A 16,680-nucleotide genomic window follows, 5' to 3' on the forward strand; every position below is an offset into this window, starting at 1 on the left:
TGACCGGTTCACTCTCACAGTAACTGTCCCAGTGCGGTTGGTGGGTTGACTTTGTCATCTGGAAATGTTAAGGCAGAGTTTACAGTGGGAAAGAGGTTACGGTTAGATAGCAGCACTAAAATGAAGACATATACTGTACACTTAAACACAGATTTATGTGCAACTAAGAGCAATGTAAGGACGTGCTGTTAAGACACAAGCAATGGCTGAACTTTGCAGCTCTGTTCATTACAGACGGACAGACAAATATCAAATAAACACAGTCAGACATACGTTAAACATTCAAAAGCAAATAGACACTGATGAGAGAGATGTATGCATACAAAAAGCAATCGCAGACACTAAACAATAAGCACATGTCATGATTGAACACATCAAGTCATTGAGCAGGATGAGAAGGTGGAGTGATAGCTGCAGATTTGTTAACACACATGAACATTAAAAGGGATAGTTCAGATTTTTTGAAGTGTGTAAGTTCTTATCCGTAGTCGTGTATTAGCTACAGTAGATGTCTGCTCGTCTATAACTTTCTGGATCTTTTTCAGCATCATAGCTTGTCAATGCAACCAGCCAGAATGATTCAGTCAGGGTGTCCTATCTTCAAGATTTTTTTTTTTTTTTACAACTTATAACTGCACCATCACACAATATTAATGTGACTTTGGAACCAAAAATGCAATTAATTGTAATACTGTAACTGATTGATTTCATATTTCAAGCCTAAAGAAAGGTGTTAATCTCTGCAAAATAGTTTTTATTCAGAATTTAAATGACCTAGATCCGATGGTTGCTACAAAATGAGTAATTCAACCTAAAAACCTGCATGCTTCGGACATTGGCCTGTTAAGAAGTACATTTGTGGTTAAGTGGCTCTCAAAGCAAAATTTGTTATAATTAAAAAGGACCAAGGTGTGAAAAATGAATACCTGGGGGGAAAAAAGAGGCCATAACTGCCACATGTTTACGTAGCTTGTAAACATGTCGTTATGATTGTGTGGACAGGAGCGGTTGTGAAATCCATGCAAGAACTATAGCGGGTGCAAGAGTGTGGTTTTCTTTATGTGAACTCCACAGAATACACAGAACGGGAGGAAAGAAAGACAGATACAAGGGAAGGGTAGAATAAGAACAGAGTGCGAGACTGTATGCGTGTGTTTATGTATGCATGTGTGTTAGTGTGTTTGCATGTGCACGTCAGTGGCCGGGAGGAATGGAAGGAATTCCCTGCTCTCTTCTGCGTAGGCGTAAAGGATTTAGGAGGAAGGGAGCGGGTCCCTGGTTGCCATGGCTTGACTGTCAAAGCTCGAAAGGAAGAAACGCAACAAGTTTTATACAACATCCACATTCCATAATGACATGTAATGTGTGTGTATGTGTTTATTGTGGCTTTGTTTTATGGTTATGTGAAACCTGTTTTTGTTGTGGGCAACACAAGCAACAGTGACAAGGGACAGATACTATTTTTGTCTTTGTCTCTGTGTTTGTGGTGGTGTATGAATGAGAATGAGTGCATGTGTCAAAGGTTAATAAGGACTAAAGTATATGCAAAACCCACCCACAAAACTCAATTTAATACACAATCAAATTAACACAAACACACACAGATCTTTAAAATAAAACATGTCTCTCTGAAACAAGTGAAGAAATTAGACAGTTTGTGTGTGTGTGTGTGTGTGTGTGTGTGTGTGTGTGTGTGTGTGTGTGTGTGTGTGTGTGAGAGAGAGACAGAGAGAGGGAGTACATAGGTGTTGAAAACCACAAACAGAGGAATGTGTTTCCTTTGTGTCCTAATTTCTCTCTTTCCTGATTGCAGAGACATGGAGGTAACTGTGCTCGGTTTGCTGGGGCCTAACAACTGGTAGATGACACCAATACAGACAAACACAACTCTACAAATTAATGGACACTATGGCAAACACATGACACAACGCAAAACTGATAGACATACAAATGTCAGAAATCAAGATCAAGATCTCTTGATCTCATATTTCTACAAATAAACAGTTTATTGTGAAGGTCCCACCTGACTGAGGTAATGGTATTCTTCAGGCTTCATGAGGTGAAAGGCTTTCCTCTCTTCTTCGCTCGCTCCTGCCAGCAGGTAGTAAAACACATGGTAGTTTCTAAAAGAAAACAAACGAAAGAACATTTCCACTTATGGTTAGCTACATTTCAAACTCATAAGAAATGCAAGCTTTATTGTTAACTCATCAACCTTTGTTTTTATATGAAAATACAGAGACAAGACAACTTCATAACTACTACTACTACTAATAATAGTGTTGCCTAAATAAAAAGGGCTTATTCTTTGTCCAACGGTCATTTCAGCATTTAATTAGCATGTTAATTTAATAATGTCAGCAAGTGAACGAGCTCACAGTTAGCAAATCAATGCTACAATCGGGGCTTTAAATTCACTTTTTGGATCACCTGCCAACATGGCTAGTAGATTTAGAAAGTTACCAGCCAATCAGATTCTCCACTAGCCACATTTGTTTGTTTGTTTTTTCCTAACTAACTTTACGTCTTAATTTCAGTTCCTCTGGTTTCTTTGGCGCCGTTCCCTTGGTCTTCTCCATTTCACTGTAGCTCGTAATCGATACCATGCACACTGGGCACGTAGCCAGCGGTTGTACGACACGTCACCAGATAAGTGTTCATGGGAAATGTAGGATTAGTACTACAAACAGTGTTGCAAAACCGCCCAAATGTCTTGGCCAAAAACCATAGACTGTATATTAATGGACAACGCATCCGCTTCGGCTAAGTACTGCAAATGCGTAAGTCCCCTAAACCTGCATTCTATCTGAATTCCAGCAGGCGGAGACACGTGCGGTTGCAAAAGGAGTTCAGTTTCTGTAGAAGTCTATGAGAAAGTGACCCATTTACTACCTCAGTAAATATTTTCATGAGTTTAGTCTAATCTAGTTTTGAATTATGGTCTTGTTGATTTTAAAATCGCCGATAAAGCAGGGGGTGTTTTAGGGCGTGGCTATGATGTGATTGCCAGTGAAAGTGTGTAACGTAATGTAGAGTGTAAGGGCTCCTCCCTCACGTGTCAAATTGTCACATCCGCAACCAGGATGGCTGCGCCTGTAACGGCAAACTCGATGACTCATAGCAGATCTCCACAAACCAATGGGTGACGTCGCACATGCTCTGCCCATTAATATACAGTCTATGCCAAAAACAGACCGATCTGGCAACATTTCTGCAGCCGGCCGATTCAAACTGACACAGTGTCATTTGCTTCATTCATCACCGGCCAAATTGGCTAGTAACTTTACAATGCACAATGCATTTGGCTACAATTTTAGGATAAATATTTAGCTTGTTGGCTTGTTATCCACAAGTGTTAACTGACGATGGAAACAAAGCTGACAGGGAAAAACAAAAGCAAAAACTAGAAAAATAATCATGCAGGTCCGGTATCTCATTTTGTTTGTGTGTGTACGAGTGTGCATGTATGTGTGTGTGCACTTTTTCTCTGACAGCATCTAGCTGCAGCATGAAGGTTAAATGTCAAACGTGTGCAGCAGCTGTGTGACCAGGGTCCTCTTGGAGCACACACACACACACACACAAACAAACAAAAGCTTTTATGGTCCTGGAGTCAGCAATCTATCTCAATAAGAGGTGGCTGACGCAGGGGGCCCACTGCGAGCCCCCCATGGTGAGGTTAACCCTCGCCACACCGTCCAGCCAGTCCAACACATTAGTGTCAGCTCCACTTAAGAGCACAGTTATCTTCAGGAATCACACTTTGGCAAACTTAAACAACTGGCTTTCAGAGTTAAATTCACTTAGACGAACATTTGGTTTAGCCAAAATTCAAACTCCATTTATTTTATGCATGCTGCTAGCAACAGTTTGAAGCAAAGTGCAGTTCAAATGTCACGTAAGATTGATTCAACAAGTTTGACACAACCTAGTTTGTTGACATATTGTCCATATTTGGGATCTTAAACATCATCCACATTTATTGTCAGTGTTGAAATAATAAACCCCAAGTATAGTTTATTGCAGTGGTGGCATGTAACTACTGGAAGTACAATTTTGAGGTACTTGGACGTTGGTTGAGTATTTCCATTGTACGCATTTTATAACATGCGTGTTGTTGAACTGCACTACACAACAGTACTTTTTTTATTTCATTGCTCAGATATGAAGCAGTCACTTCCTGCTTTTTAAAAAAACATGAACTTTATTTTTGGATTTCTAAGATTATGATTATGATCTGCTTTTCTGAAAAAAGCTCACCGCTCATTGTGCTCCTGATAGACCAGCCTTGACTTCTCCAGCAGGTATTTCTCCACATATGCTCTGAAAAAAGATAATACAAGAAAATGGTTAACTTTCTTTTTTTTTTTCTGGAAAATGAAAAGCCTTCGTCTCTGGTTCCTTACCCTCTCACAGTGCCACTCTCCTGGTAGTTCACCTGAATGAACTTGCCAAAGCGACTCGAGTTGTTATTGTGGGCTGTCTTTGCGTTCCCAAATGCCTGAAGGGGAATGGAAAGAGAGCAAGACGTGGTGAGATGAAAACAAAATATATAGGAAGAGTCCACATATCACATATAATACACACAGGTTAGCGACAGACGTTTGTGGTCCAGTTCTGTGTCGACCTTAGGTGTGGATAATTTGTTTGTGGGTCAAGCGCACAGAGACTTTGGCCTCGTGCCAAACATTGTCTTCAAACACTGTCAGCCTGGACGGCGCGGAGCGAGCTTTTCCTCTTACATAGTTTCAAATAGCATCAGTCCAAGACAGATTAATAACATGGTTTTAGGATCTATTCAAGTCAGAGTCAGACAAATTGCCAGAGTGGGGATGAAGGAGCTGGGGCCAGCAAGCCTGATGGGGGGGGAAAAAAGCTCCTCTGTGATTAATGGGATCCATGTGGCCGTGTGGAACATGTGTAGTGGTTGTGCTTTAATAAGACGGTCCAGTATTTTCCCTCACAGCTCTGTTTACGTTGTATGGCTAGCCGGAGGGGAAGTCGTTTTTCGCCCTATATAAACCCTGCAGTTATTCGTAGCTCTGCCACAAGTAAACAAATTCCTCAGTGAATCACTTAGAGCTGTCCCTAGACCTGCGTCTGTGGAATAGGAAAACACCCCTTTCTGACCCTGCCCTTCACCAACGCCACTCGCTAACATACAAGCATGCTAGAAGAAGGCCAAGTCCAAGCTAATTAGCTCAAATTTGCAGCTGAAACTGCAAGGAGTTTTATCATCGCTACATTCCCCTTGAACTTTAAAAACATCATGGCGTTTTTTTTTCAGGGCGGGCCGTGATTTTTTTTAAATGTATTTCAGTCTGCAATCAATAAAAATGGGATATGGAAAGAAGCAATATATATATATATATATATATATATATATATATATATATATATATATATATATATATATATATATATATATATATATATACATACACATACAAAATTAGGACACAACTCTCTTTTCCAGCTGCAAACAACAAGTCAAGTCCAAAGTGGGTTTTTTTCCTATTCAAAATACAACATTTTGCAATGCGCTTCAGTCACACCGTACACAGGGTACGTACAAGCCATGTGGGATAGTCTTTTGAAAAAGTTAAAAGACCTACGTGTTAATAATGCAGCTCTATAGGGAAATAAATGACCTCTGTCCCATTATAAGTCTATGGGCAAAGATAATCATACTATTAGGATGCTTTTGGGAATCAGGACCCAGGACACTTTGGCCTCTTTACTACCAGCAGAGCCTGGCTAAAAACTGGATCACAGCAATGAACTCACTCTTCACTTATGACTCACCAAGCTGAACAATTCATTAAAATGGGCAGACGCTGTGGAAAAAATATATTTAACTCTGCTGTCTGGACAAAGAAAGAGCACACAAGGTCAAACTGAAGAACAGTGACGATATCATTTCACATCCAGAAATGTGGGTTTTAAAATGTGATGCCTGATGCATTCGACATTCCCAGAGAGGTGAGCTGGTATTCTGGTCCCCACTCCATGCGTCTATGAACTGTCTAACCGGCCAGGTTCAGTTCAACTACAGGTCAGATGAGGACAGACTACCATCAGTCAGCGTCCCTGAGAACTTCCTGAATGGACAGCCAATAAAAAGCAAGCACTTATAACAACAACTTGCTCGCAGACATGTTGAGGAACTCGGGTCAGGCAAGTCAGATATTGGACCTTTCAGTGTTTGCTTGGCATTCAACATTTTGTGTTGGGCCAGCAGGAAGCAGGATGTGGTAAAATTAAAATACTGAAAGCTGTTTAGGCACCGTGTATTTGTCCACCTGGTCTGTGTAAAAAAGATGTACAGTTAAAGAAGAAATTTTTACAGCCGACAGTTTGTATACTTTCTAAACTTGGCGAGCTCCATATCCACGGCAATAAAACACAACAGGAGGGTCGATATGTCCTGACTGACCTCTGGAGGGGATGGAGTTTCTTACCAACATGCAAGAAAATCATAAATGCTTGCAAAATAACTGGAAATAATACACTAGCTGTCATTAGGTCACTGAACTAGTTAGTGACTGTCATGATCACTAAGATAATTCCATCATTTCAATTTCTAAGAATAAAAAAAGATATTAGCAGTGACATCTGTAACACTGTCCTCACAACATCAGACACTCCCTTACTGCAACATGTCAGCAGACAGAAACATCAATCAGTAACAAATCTGTTACAGCAGGCGACATATTTCACCCAAAGCAAATAGACCAGAATACAAAGCAGCCACAAGACAAGTTGTCATTACAGAAAGACAACTTTGCATTGCAGTGCATTTTACTGCACTCTTGCTCTTTCCACATACCCAACCAAACCACAGCAATACAAATTTGATCTTGCACCTTCTCCTACAAGAGTTGTCAAAAGGTATTCTGGGAGATCTAAGTCACTAACTGGAGCTTAAGTAGAAAGGGCAGGCTGAGGCAAAGTGGGAAGACAATTTCTAACATATAACAGTGGAAGAGTATCGAAGGGTGGATTTCTTTTCCCCCTGTGAATGATAACAAAGACTGAAAGGGACACCAGAGCTAAAACTGTTTGTACAGACATGATTCGCACCACTACAGTCACTCTAGCAGGTCAACAACATTATTCTTGGCTTCAGACCACAGACCGAGCCAGACCAATGACAGACTTGAGATGGTGCCAGCGTGTTCTGGGTGTACCGTATCTCGTCTAAAGGCTTGGACAAAGTCGCTCAGAGGAGGCACAGACAGAGAGGATGCCACAAGGCAGATGTGATGTCGTCATAAAAAAAAGCACTTTGATAACCTGACGTGCCACATGGTTTGTTAAAGCTATAGTGCGTAGTTTCTGTCGCCCCAATGAGGAATTCTAAGTAATGACAACAACACTGTCGGCGCGTCCACATGATACAAGCCTTACGTGATCGCACACACGCCCCCACCCCTACTCGATGCAGTTGCTAGTAGCTAAGGAGGACACGGAGGATTAAAAAAACATGATGGACTCTTCAGAAGAGGTAATTATCTTCACTTGAGTTTCTGCGCGGGAAAGTCACCTGGACGACACAATCTTCTGAACATAGCCATACTGAGAAATACAGAGAGAGTTGTGTGGAGCTGATAGTCTTAATTAGCTTTGTAGCAACTCATTTGGCAATGGCTTGAATGTAATGTTCATTAATATCAAAAAGTTACGCACTAAAGCTTTAAAGAGAACCATCTGAGAAGTCGTCACTGGAAACTGTTTGGAAAAAAGACAGGCACTTAAAAAAATACCCGGCAGGTGATTGGATGAACCATCTGTGTATCACGTCCACCATTGTTGTTGTTTTGAACGAACAGTCTCAGCCGTCACACACTCCTAAACCACGCCTGTAGCTGCCAGTAGCTCCTCGCTGGATGCTAATTGGTTCCGTTAAATGGGAGTTCAGACACAAAAGCATTACTTGAAGCCTAGTCTCGCTTTGCCAGACCTTCCTCCACAGCACTGCGGAGGAGGGTTTGGCTAGTCCACACAGCATTCCAGGATGGGAGAAAAATGTGCTCTGGTTTATTGGCATTTCTTTAAACCAATCACAAAACGCCCGACAGAGCCACGGTGCCGCTGCAAAATAGCCTCGGGAAGGAATATGTGTACCTTCCAAATAGAGGTCTGATCTGGCCGAATTTTTCCGTCCGAACCCGGCCCGAGCCCTGCCCGAGCCCGACAGGCATTAAGATATTTATGTCCGAGCCCGACACAGTTAAAATCTCTTTTTTTTTTCTCATACTAATGACACATGTACGTTTGTTTGTGTGGAAAGCTTTTATTAAGCAACTATAGGAAGGCATTCGGAAATGTCAACAGATGAGCGCATCAGCGCACACGGGGGAACAAGTGCACGTTAATAAGCTGTTTAAAATGTTGCGTTAACCTTTCCTGCTTGCTTCGATTCCGACCGTGATCAGAAAACCAGGGGAGACTCGTTACCTCCAGGGCCGACGTTGTATAACGTCGGGGTTAAAATCCCGTTTCTGGTGAGCAGATGAATGAACTTGGCTTTCAGTCTGGGGTTTATCTCGGACACCGCACACACTGTGTACAAAACTTAAACTTATTCCACCAACTCTGCTCCGGTCACATCTAGACGTCTGCTTCCTCTCTCTCTCTTCTGCCCACTTTACACACTAAATGAGCTCTCTTAAAAGGAGCCGCAGCACCATTTTACAACAAATGCCTTATTGCGCTGACCCAAACCCGACCATAATTTCTAAATATCTGTCCGAACCCGGCCCGGCCCGTCGGGCTTGGGTCGGGTATCCATGCCTTAGTTCAAAAGTTGTTTTAGTCGTGCAACAGAAAACTCAGTTTAAAATTCCAACACAACTACTTGAAGCCTGACAAGATGGATTTTAGTATGATATGTGATCCCGCAATTATCCCGTGATCTTGGGAGAAATCTTTTCAAATTGGGCCCCTCATCTACACACTCCAGCACCATAGACCTTTACATGGGGCCCCCCTGGGCCTTGATCAATGGTCAGGGGTTATCTGTACCCTTTGACCCCCCTGACGGCGGGCCTGTAAAGAAGGCTTATAAAATTGTGCTTTTTTGTGACGACATAGAATAAGAAACATCATTGGGACCTGATCCATTGAACAGGACTGGTATGCCTCATTAAATCTATCTCTATATCACTAGTTTTGCTAAAAAAAAATAATTATGTTTGCATTAGGAATATATGATGTACAGGGTCATAGATCTCGAACAGGAAAATTGTTTAAATTAGGAGGGTCAAACCAAGAGTTTGGTATCTGTATTGTACTCCCTGTTTTTGTGCTTACAAGACCCTACGTGTACAACAGGTGTGGTCTAGGGATCTTGGTCTTCCTGTTGATAATTAATCGATATTATGGAACAGAGTATGGTCCACTGTGGTAGAATCCTCGAAGAACCCTGATCATCAGCAGATCCACTTGAACTTTATCCATAGGACTTACCTTACTCCAAGGGAACGCCACATAATGAGAATTAGTCCCTCCCCAATATGTGACCTCTGCGCTGATGGGAAGATAGGCTCTTTCATGCATATGTTTTGGGAATGCAATGCTCTACGCTGTCAAATGTGTTGGGCACTATAGTACCATGTTCACCATCAGCTATGCTCTTGAATGACTTCCAATTATCATATCCCACTAAACGTGCAGGGTTAGCAGGCCTAACCGCAGACAAAAAGATACTGGCTCTCCGCTGGCAACTTCCTTACAAATATACAATGACTAAACAATTTTCTTGACGTTGTCACCATAGAGCTTCCAGTGGCTAGAATGCATGGCGCGAGTGAGAGAACTATTTTACAATGGGCTGGTGCGTATGCTAAGGTAAAGGAGCTAGTGAAATGAGGATGTTTGTTTTCTCTCTATGCTTGATGCAAGTAACGTATGATGCTGTATTGCTCTAACTTATCCTGAGATTTTGGGGGTTGGGGGGGTCGCCACCAGAGAGGGTTTGTGGGAAGAGTGAAGCACAACTGTTGTGTATCCTATGCACTTTCTGTGTACTGGATGTGTGTTTTTCTTGCTCTCTTTAAGAAAATAAAAAAACATTTGATAACAAAAAAAAAGGAAAATTGTAATAAAAAAATTGTTTCTTTTCTGGGAAATCAATTAGACTCCCAGCGCAGGCAATCAGTTCAGATTCTATTAATGCTCTGTCTGCTGTGAGGCAAGTGACACATGGCTTCTAATCATATGAGGATGACTTCATTAGCAGCTTCTTGCGGAGAAGAGATCCGAGTGAAAACACACTCTTGTCCTGGGTCGAGTCTGCAGGGAGTTGGGAGTGTTTCAGACGGATGGAGGGGTCACGCTAGGCGCTCAGATAGAAATTGCAGACAAAAAGCTTCTTGATTCAACTCAAAGGGATTATCTTTCAGTTAGTCATCAATTGCTTGGGGGTTACAAATGAATTTCCATGCCGGGTTGTGTTTAGAGGCCATGTGACAGCACGGTCCCAAACAACACAGAGAAATGCTTTGTCTGAATTTCAAAGTCACTTAAGTGAAATGAGCCATGAGATAAAATACAGCATTCTTCTGACTGCAAATTGATTTAGGAAATTGTCAAAAAATATTTTAGCATTCCTTCCCTGACGGTATCTACGCAGCATCTGTGTGAGTCAGTGGTTACTCCAAGGCATTGCTCATTTCACCTCCGTCAATTCATATCCTTTCCCGAGCCCATTACCATCCACCACAGTGTGCGGACAGGATGTCAACAACAGAGTGAAAGGGCAAGTGACTCGGCCCAACATGTATCATGGTTATGTCACAGCGTGTGTGGGCAGATAACGTTCTCCAGAGGCTAATTCGTAACCATGCTCCGTTAAATCTCACACCTAAGGTCCTGCTGACCAGAGTGGACTGTGGTCACTGTGGTTGTTGAATCACAGCACAGGGCCGTCATGGTTCCCAGCTGAGTGAAAGCCCGGTGGGATGTGGGTTCTGGCAGTGGCTGCTTCTGTCAAAACAGTGTTCGAGGTAGGATGTGTGCAGGTTTAACAGTCAGCGTGAAACATTTAAGAGGCTTTTCTCCTCTGTGCACGAGGAGGAATGAACATATGGGAGCTTTTTTTGTGATTGTTGTGATTCAGCCATTTATAAAAAAAGAAAAAAAAAAAAAAATGGTACCAATGTTTGGTTGCAAGCTTGGTTTAAAGGTCCCATGACATGGTGCTCCTTGGATGCTTTTCTATAGGCCTCAGTGGTCCCTAATACTGTATCTGAAGTCTCTTTCCCAAAATTCAGCCTTGGTGCAGAATTACAGCCACTAGAGCCAGTCCCACAATGAGCTTTACTTAGTATGTGCCATTTCTGTGTCTGTAGCTATTGAGAAGGAGAGAAAGGGGGGGGGGGCGGCAAGGTGGAGAGTGAGGGTGTGCCCTTGACCAACTGCCACTTTGCTCGTTTGAAAGCCATGATGTCTCTCTTTCATGGGTGGGCCAAATTCTCTGGGCGGGCAAAGCAGAGAAAAGGGAGGTAACCTTTCCCCTTATGACATCATAAGGAGCAAGATTCCAGATCGGCCCATCTGAGCTTTCATTTTCTCAAAAGGCAGAGCAGGATACCCAGGGCTCGGTTTACATCTATCACCATTTCTAGCCACGAGTTTAAAATTCCAACACAAAGAAAGCGGAAGGAAACGGACATACATGCATCCGGCGGTATTTCCTGCGGCACCAGAGCAATCCCGGAAGTGGAACGTCAAGGATATAGACTAGGGTTTTTGTAACACAGCACTAGATCATACCGTCAGAAAGGTGGTCTTCCTTAATTCTGAGTAAGCTCATCATGACTCTGCCTCAAACACCCCTGGGAGCAGATCTGATGGTCCAGTGAAATTAGCAACATAGACGTCTAGCTTGACAGGTTGTGCAACCCTGGCAAGAAGAGGCATCACGCTTGAATGAACTGCCATAAACCTCAGCACTTGTGTGTTTGGGGTTTTTGATAACGGTTGTGTCCAAGAAAATTTTAGCTTCAAGTTTTAACAAAACTGTAGTCACATCTGTTAATACTGCTTAATTATGTGTGTGCACACACACTAATGTAGAAACATTAACGGCCTGATGGGAAATAAATGAACAGGCTAAAACTTCTGGAATCACATTCCCATATACAGTATCTCATGAAATCAAACCACGTAAAGTAGCCATTTTTCTAGCTGATGGAAACTACAACGCTGCATGGATATTATTTTTTTTCATTATAACATATGGAAGTTTCTTTACCAAATCATCATGTTACAACATAAAAGTCTGTATGTTGTTACAATAAACGTTTTGTTGTTTTAACAAGATATGTTAGGTTTGTGGCCGGGTTGGCTCAGTGGGTAGAGCAGGCACACATATATTTAGAGGTTTATGCCTCGACGCCGAGGTCCAGGGTTCGACTCCAACCTGTGAGGATTTCCTGCATGTCTTCCCCCTCTCTCTCCCCTTTCTCACCTGTCCCGTCTGTCATGGGGTTACCCCATGCCTTCAATTAAGCCAGTGATAGCATTGGTCCTAGCATGCTAAGCTAACCCTAGCGTGAGCATTAGCATAGGACTGTTAGCATTGGCATTACCATTAGCATGTGGGCTAGCATCAGTGGACACATGGCTTGTCAATTCATGTTATTTCCTTTCAGTGTATTTAAGTACTAGTCGAAAGAGTAGAAATCATGATTTGATAAATACGACACATACACAGTTAATTTCAAGTTATTTATTTTAGGTTATTGGATTTACCCAAGGTCATCCAAATGTTTGCATGTCTCATTCACCTGTTCTCATCTTCAAGCAGGGATCTGGGTCGAAGTGGCAAACAGGAAGTGACAGAGTTTGGTGTAATTTATAGGGGGGGGGGGAGACCTGGAACGGTCCAAGTGTAAGCCAGTACAGAGGGGCGTACTGGAGTGCCTAAAGCTTTCTGTTTTGAGAAACTTGTTCAGCATGTAACATTTAATTTCTGGTTTTATAGTTGGTATATTGTGTATTAATGTAGCCAGAAATGTTTTGGAATGTTGAGGTAACATGATGGGGTTTGATTGATTTTCAATTAACTTGGGTTTGTCTTGTAGGAGGGGCTTCAGGTATAAAGGAAGGAGGCAGAGGCTCCTGGGGAAGAACAGTTTTGGCCTGGAAGGGTGCAGGTGCTAGAGCCCAATAGTCAGGGCCTGATTTAGGCTTTTGTATTGTTTAATATTTGTTTGGTATGATAATTTGAATAGTTTGTACTTAGTTTCCTTGTTTGGTTGTTGTTATTTTTGATATATTTTTGTAATAATTCATCCTTGCACCACTGCACTTTCCCTGTGAATGGGGAAGAAATAAATCAAAGCACCAGGTGAAGAACTGAGTCCATGTCTCCTCCTTCCACCATGGGGCTAAACCTTACACTGTCCATTACAGGCGAAAAAGCCCCAAAAAAAAAAGAAGAAAAAAGAAAGAAAGAAAAGAAAAATGATATGTTAGGTTTGTGTAACAAAAGGAAAGCGTTGTGATATAACAAGATAAAGTGATATTTTGTTATAACAAGAAGTGTCTTAAACATAATACCACATAAAATATCTACTTATGTGAAAAGGATTTCTTTAAAACGAGGCAGATTTGGAACCCTTAGAACAGATGCAGGCTAGCCGTGTCCCCCTGTTTACAATGTTTATGCTAAGCTAAGCAGCTACTGGCTGTAGCCTTATTTTTAACGGACCGATATGAGAATGGTTTCCATCTTCTCATCCAACTCTCCACCGAAAAGCAAATGATTCCTTAAAAAGGTTGGTGAATCACTGGACTTCAGCTCACAACAACTATGTGTGTGACAGAGAGAACGATGGAGAACAATTAGGAAGAAAAGAAGAAAAACTTAATGAGAAAAAGCAGTGACCTTTTGATCAGTCCAGTGGCTAACTAAAGTATTTGGCTCAATCAGAAAGTCCTCCTGAGTTAGTAAGAAGGAAGTGAACATAAGTCACAGGGATGGAGATGAAAGCCAGGCATAATAGAAAAATAATCCCAGATCCCCAGGGCTCCTCAGCTATCGGAGACATCTCTCATATAACATAAACCTCTCCGAGTTAGAGAAGATGAGTGGGGGGAAAAAGCAACATTCCTAAGTTACAAAGGCCCCTCAGACAGAAGCAAACTTTCAAAGACATAGAAATTAGCAAATTCATTTCCCATGCTATTCCACAAATTGCAGACCTATGTAGGAATCCTCAGGCTGTGTGAGAAGTTCTCCATCATTGTACTGTGTTTGAAAAAGTGAGACTATACAGTATAAGCAAGGAAATAGGGTGGCTCATGTCCATTTCTGAATGAATCCATTTCACATGTTTACTGATAATCATCTGAAAGGTATAGACAGACTTGAGCTGAGATAATCTTATTCTAAGTTAGCCTAAAGAGAAGATGGTTACATTAGCAATAATGACTTGGGGTTAGTTGCAGCATGATGTCAAGTACCTGTAGTGTTAAGAGAAAAATCAGTATATCCAAAAAGTTGGGAACACAACTTTAACTGAAATATCCCTAATCGAATCCATATTGAATCGAAACCTTGTGATTTGGTTCCCTGCGATCATTTGTGGGTGGCAGCATGTGGGCTTATTTTCTAAGTAGTGAGTCAGCGCAGCAAGCTGGCTTGTCATTCTTTATCTGTAATAAAGGTGTGTGTGTGTGTGTGTGTGTGTGTGTGTGTGTGTGTGTGTGTGTGTGTGTGGTCAACTTCCTCTGACTGCCTCCCTCAGACATCTGATCCCTGCTTTATTTGTGTTTCTTCTGATTTCACTCTCTCTTCCTCACATTCTCTCTCAGACATCACAGATACCAGCGGAAACACAAACACCAGCAGATATTACTGGTACTGGAACTGAAAACATCTATATATCAGTAACCCCAACTTATAATACCTGTGGTCAGAGGGTGAAAACACACACATCTATGGTGGAGTGTTCGACAGAAAAAGAGAACTGAAAAAGCAGAACAAAAACATAAACAAAAGGTCTGCTGCACCAAAAACTAAACCGGGTCTGAGACAGAGAGCAGACAAACAACTTATTCAAAACAATAACAGCACTTCTAAGTTTTACTCCGCTTTCAAACATATCGATGCATCCACACATAAATAAATTGAATTGCTTTGGATTTAGTAACTATTGATGTTGATTTGTTGATAGTTTTATGCAATTGTGCAAATAAAAATGAATGCACAGTTTTGGCAAATATCACTGAACTAAACTATGCCATCCAAAATTAGATTATAGAAATATTAGTATCACTCTTAAAATCCATCTTCAGTTTGAAGAATTAAACTGGATTGCATGGGAAGGTAAAGGTTTCATTCCTCACTGCACTAAGTCAGTCTTGCAAAGGGCTATGGGCACATGGCAGCTACTAAAAATCTTTTCTGATCAGATACATAAAGAAAGCCAATAAGAGCAACTACTGTAACTCTAGAGAGGAAATCATAAGAACAGTGATACAGATTTATTTAAGAGACATTCACATACTCTCTTATTGCAGCTTTCCAGTGTAACTCAGTCTGGATTATGAGTATGCAGCTGGAGTGTAGAGATATGACGCTCAGCTAAATTAAAGGTTAGTCCTCTTTGTTTTTTAAGTTCCCATCGGCAATGAATTCCCCCACGACAGTAAGCGCACACGCACACACACACGCACACACACACACACACACACACACAGTTCTTGACAACATCAGAGAGCAGCACACAGACACAGATTTACTCATGTAATGCATGTATGTACATACTGAGAATAAAGTAAGCGTGTGTGTGTGTGTGTGTGTGCGCTTTGTAAAAGAGCTAAAATTAGAGCTGTGGATGGCTGGGCTCAGCTGTACGTGTGGCCACAAGCAGGGAGGTGACATTTCAACACAACTGCTGGAAACTGAAATGGGAAATTAAGACTCACACTGGGCCTTTCCCAGGAGCTCAGGGTCCCAAGGAACCAAACTCAGGAAATAAAAGTTAATACATTCATGTTTGTGTTTCCACCCTATGGAGCTGAGCAAATTAGACAGATACGGGATTAGAGGATTTCGAGGTGGAAACAATAACTTAGAAACTGAATCCTCAACTACAGTGGTGTGAAAAAGTGTTTGCCCCCTTCCTCATTTCCTGTTCCTTTGCATGTTTGTCACACTTAAGTGTTTCGGAACATCAAACCAATTTAAACAATAGTCAAGGACAACACAAGTAAACACAAAATGCAATTTGTAAATGAAGGTGTTAATTATTAAAGGTGAAAAAAAAATCCAAACCATCATGGCCCTGTGTGAAAAAAGTGATTGCCCCCCTAAACCTAATAACTGGTTGGGCCACCCTTAGCAGCAACAACTGCAACCAAGCGTTTGCGATAACGTGCAATGAGGCTTTTACAGCGTCCTGGAGGAATTTTGGCCCACTCATCTTTGCAGAATTGTCCTAATTCAGTTACATTAGAGGGTTTTCGAGCATGAACGGCCTTTTTTAAGGTCATACCACAACATCTCAATAGGATTCAGGTCAGGACTTTGGCTAGGCCACTCCAAAGTCTTCATTTAGTTTTTTCTTCAGCCATTCGGTGGTGGACTTGCTGGTGTGTTTAGGATCATTGTCCTGCTGCAGAACCCAAGTTCGTTTCAGCTTGAGTACCACGAACAGATGGTCG

At 41.7% G+C, this 16,680-nt stretch overlaps 1 protein-coding gene across 5 annotated transcripts in view; it reads right to left on the minus strand.

Moving 5' to 3' along the window:
• The window catches only part of myo9aa (myosin IXAa), a 129,452-nt gene that overhangs the window by 54,353 nt on the left and 58,419 nt on the right, over window positions 1–16,680 (minus strand). For 4 of the 5 annotated variants that reach the window (XM_078270914.1, XM_078270997.1, XM_078270749.1 and 1 more), the window contains exons 3-6: window positions 4,407–4,501; window positions 4,261–4,323; window positions 2,024–2,123; window positions 5–58 (exon numbers count right to left, since the gene is read on the minus strand). In XM_078270914.1, coding sequence (XP_078127040.1) covers window positions 5–58; window positions 2,024–2,123; window positions 4,261–4,323; window positions 4,407–4,501 — 312 coding nt within the window. The remainder of the gene's footprint in view (window positions 1–4; window positions 59–2,023; window positions 2,124–4,260; window positions 4,324–4,406; window positions 4,502–16,680) is intronic. The other variant, XM_078270832.1, reaches the window with a different exon arrangement.

Source organism: Sander vitreus, chromosome 1, assembly GCF_031162955.1.
Source record: "Sander vitreus isolate 19-12246 chromosome 1, sanVit1, whole genome shotgun sequence".
Taxonomy (NCBI): Eukaryota; Metazoa; Chordata; class Actinopteri; order Perciformes; family Percidae; genus Sander; species Sander vitreus.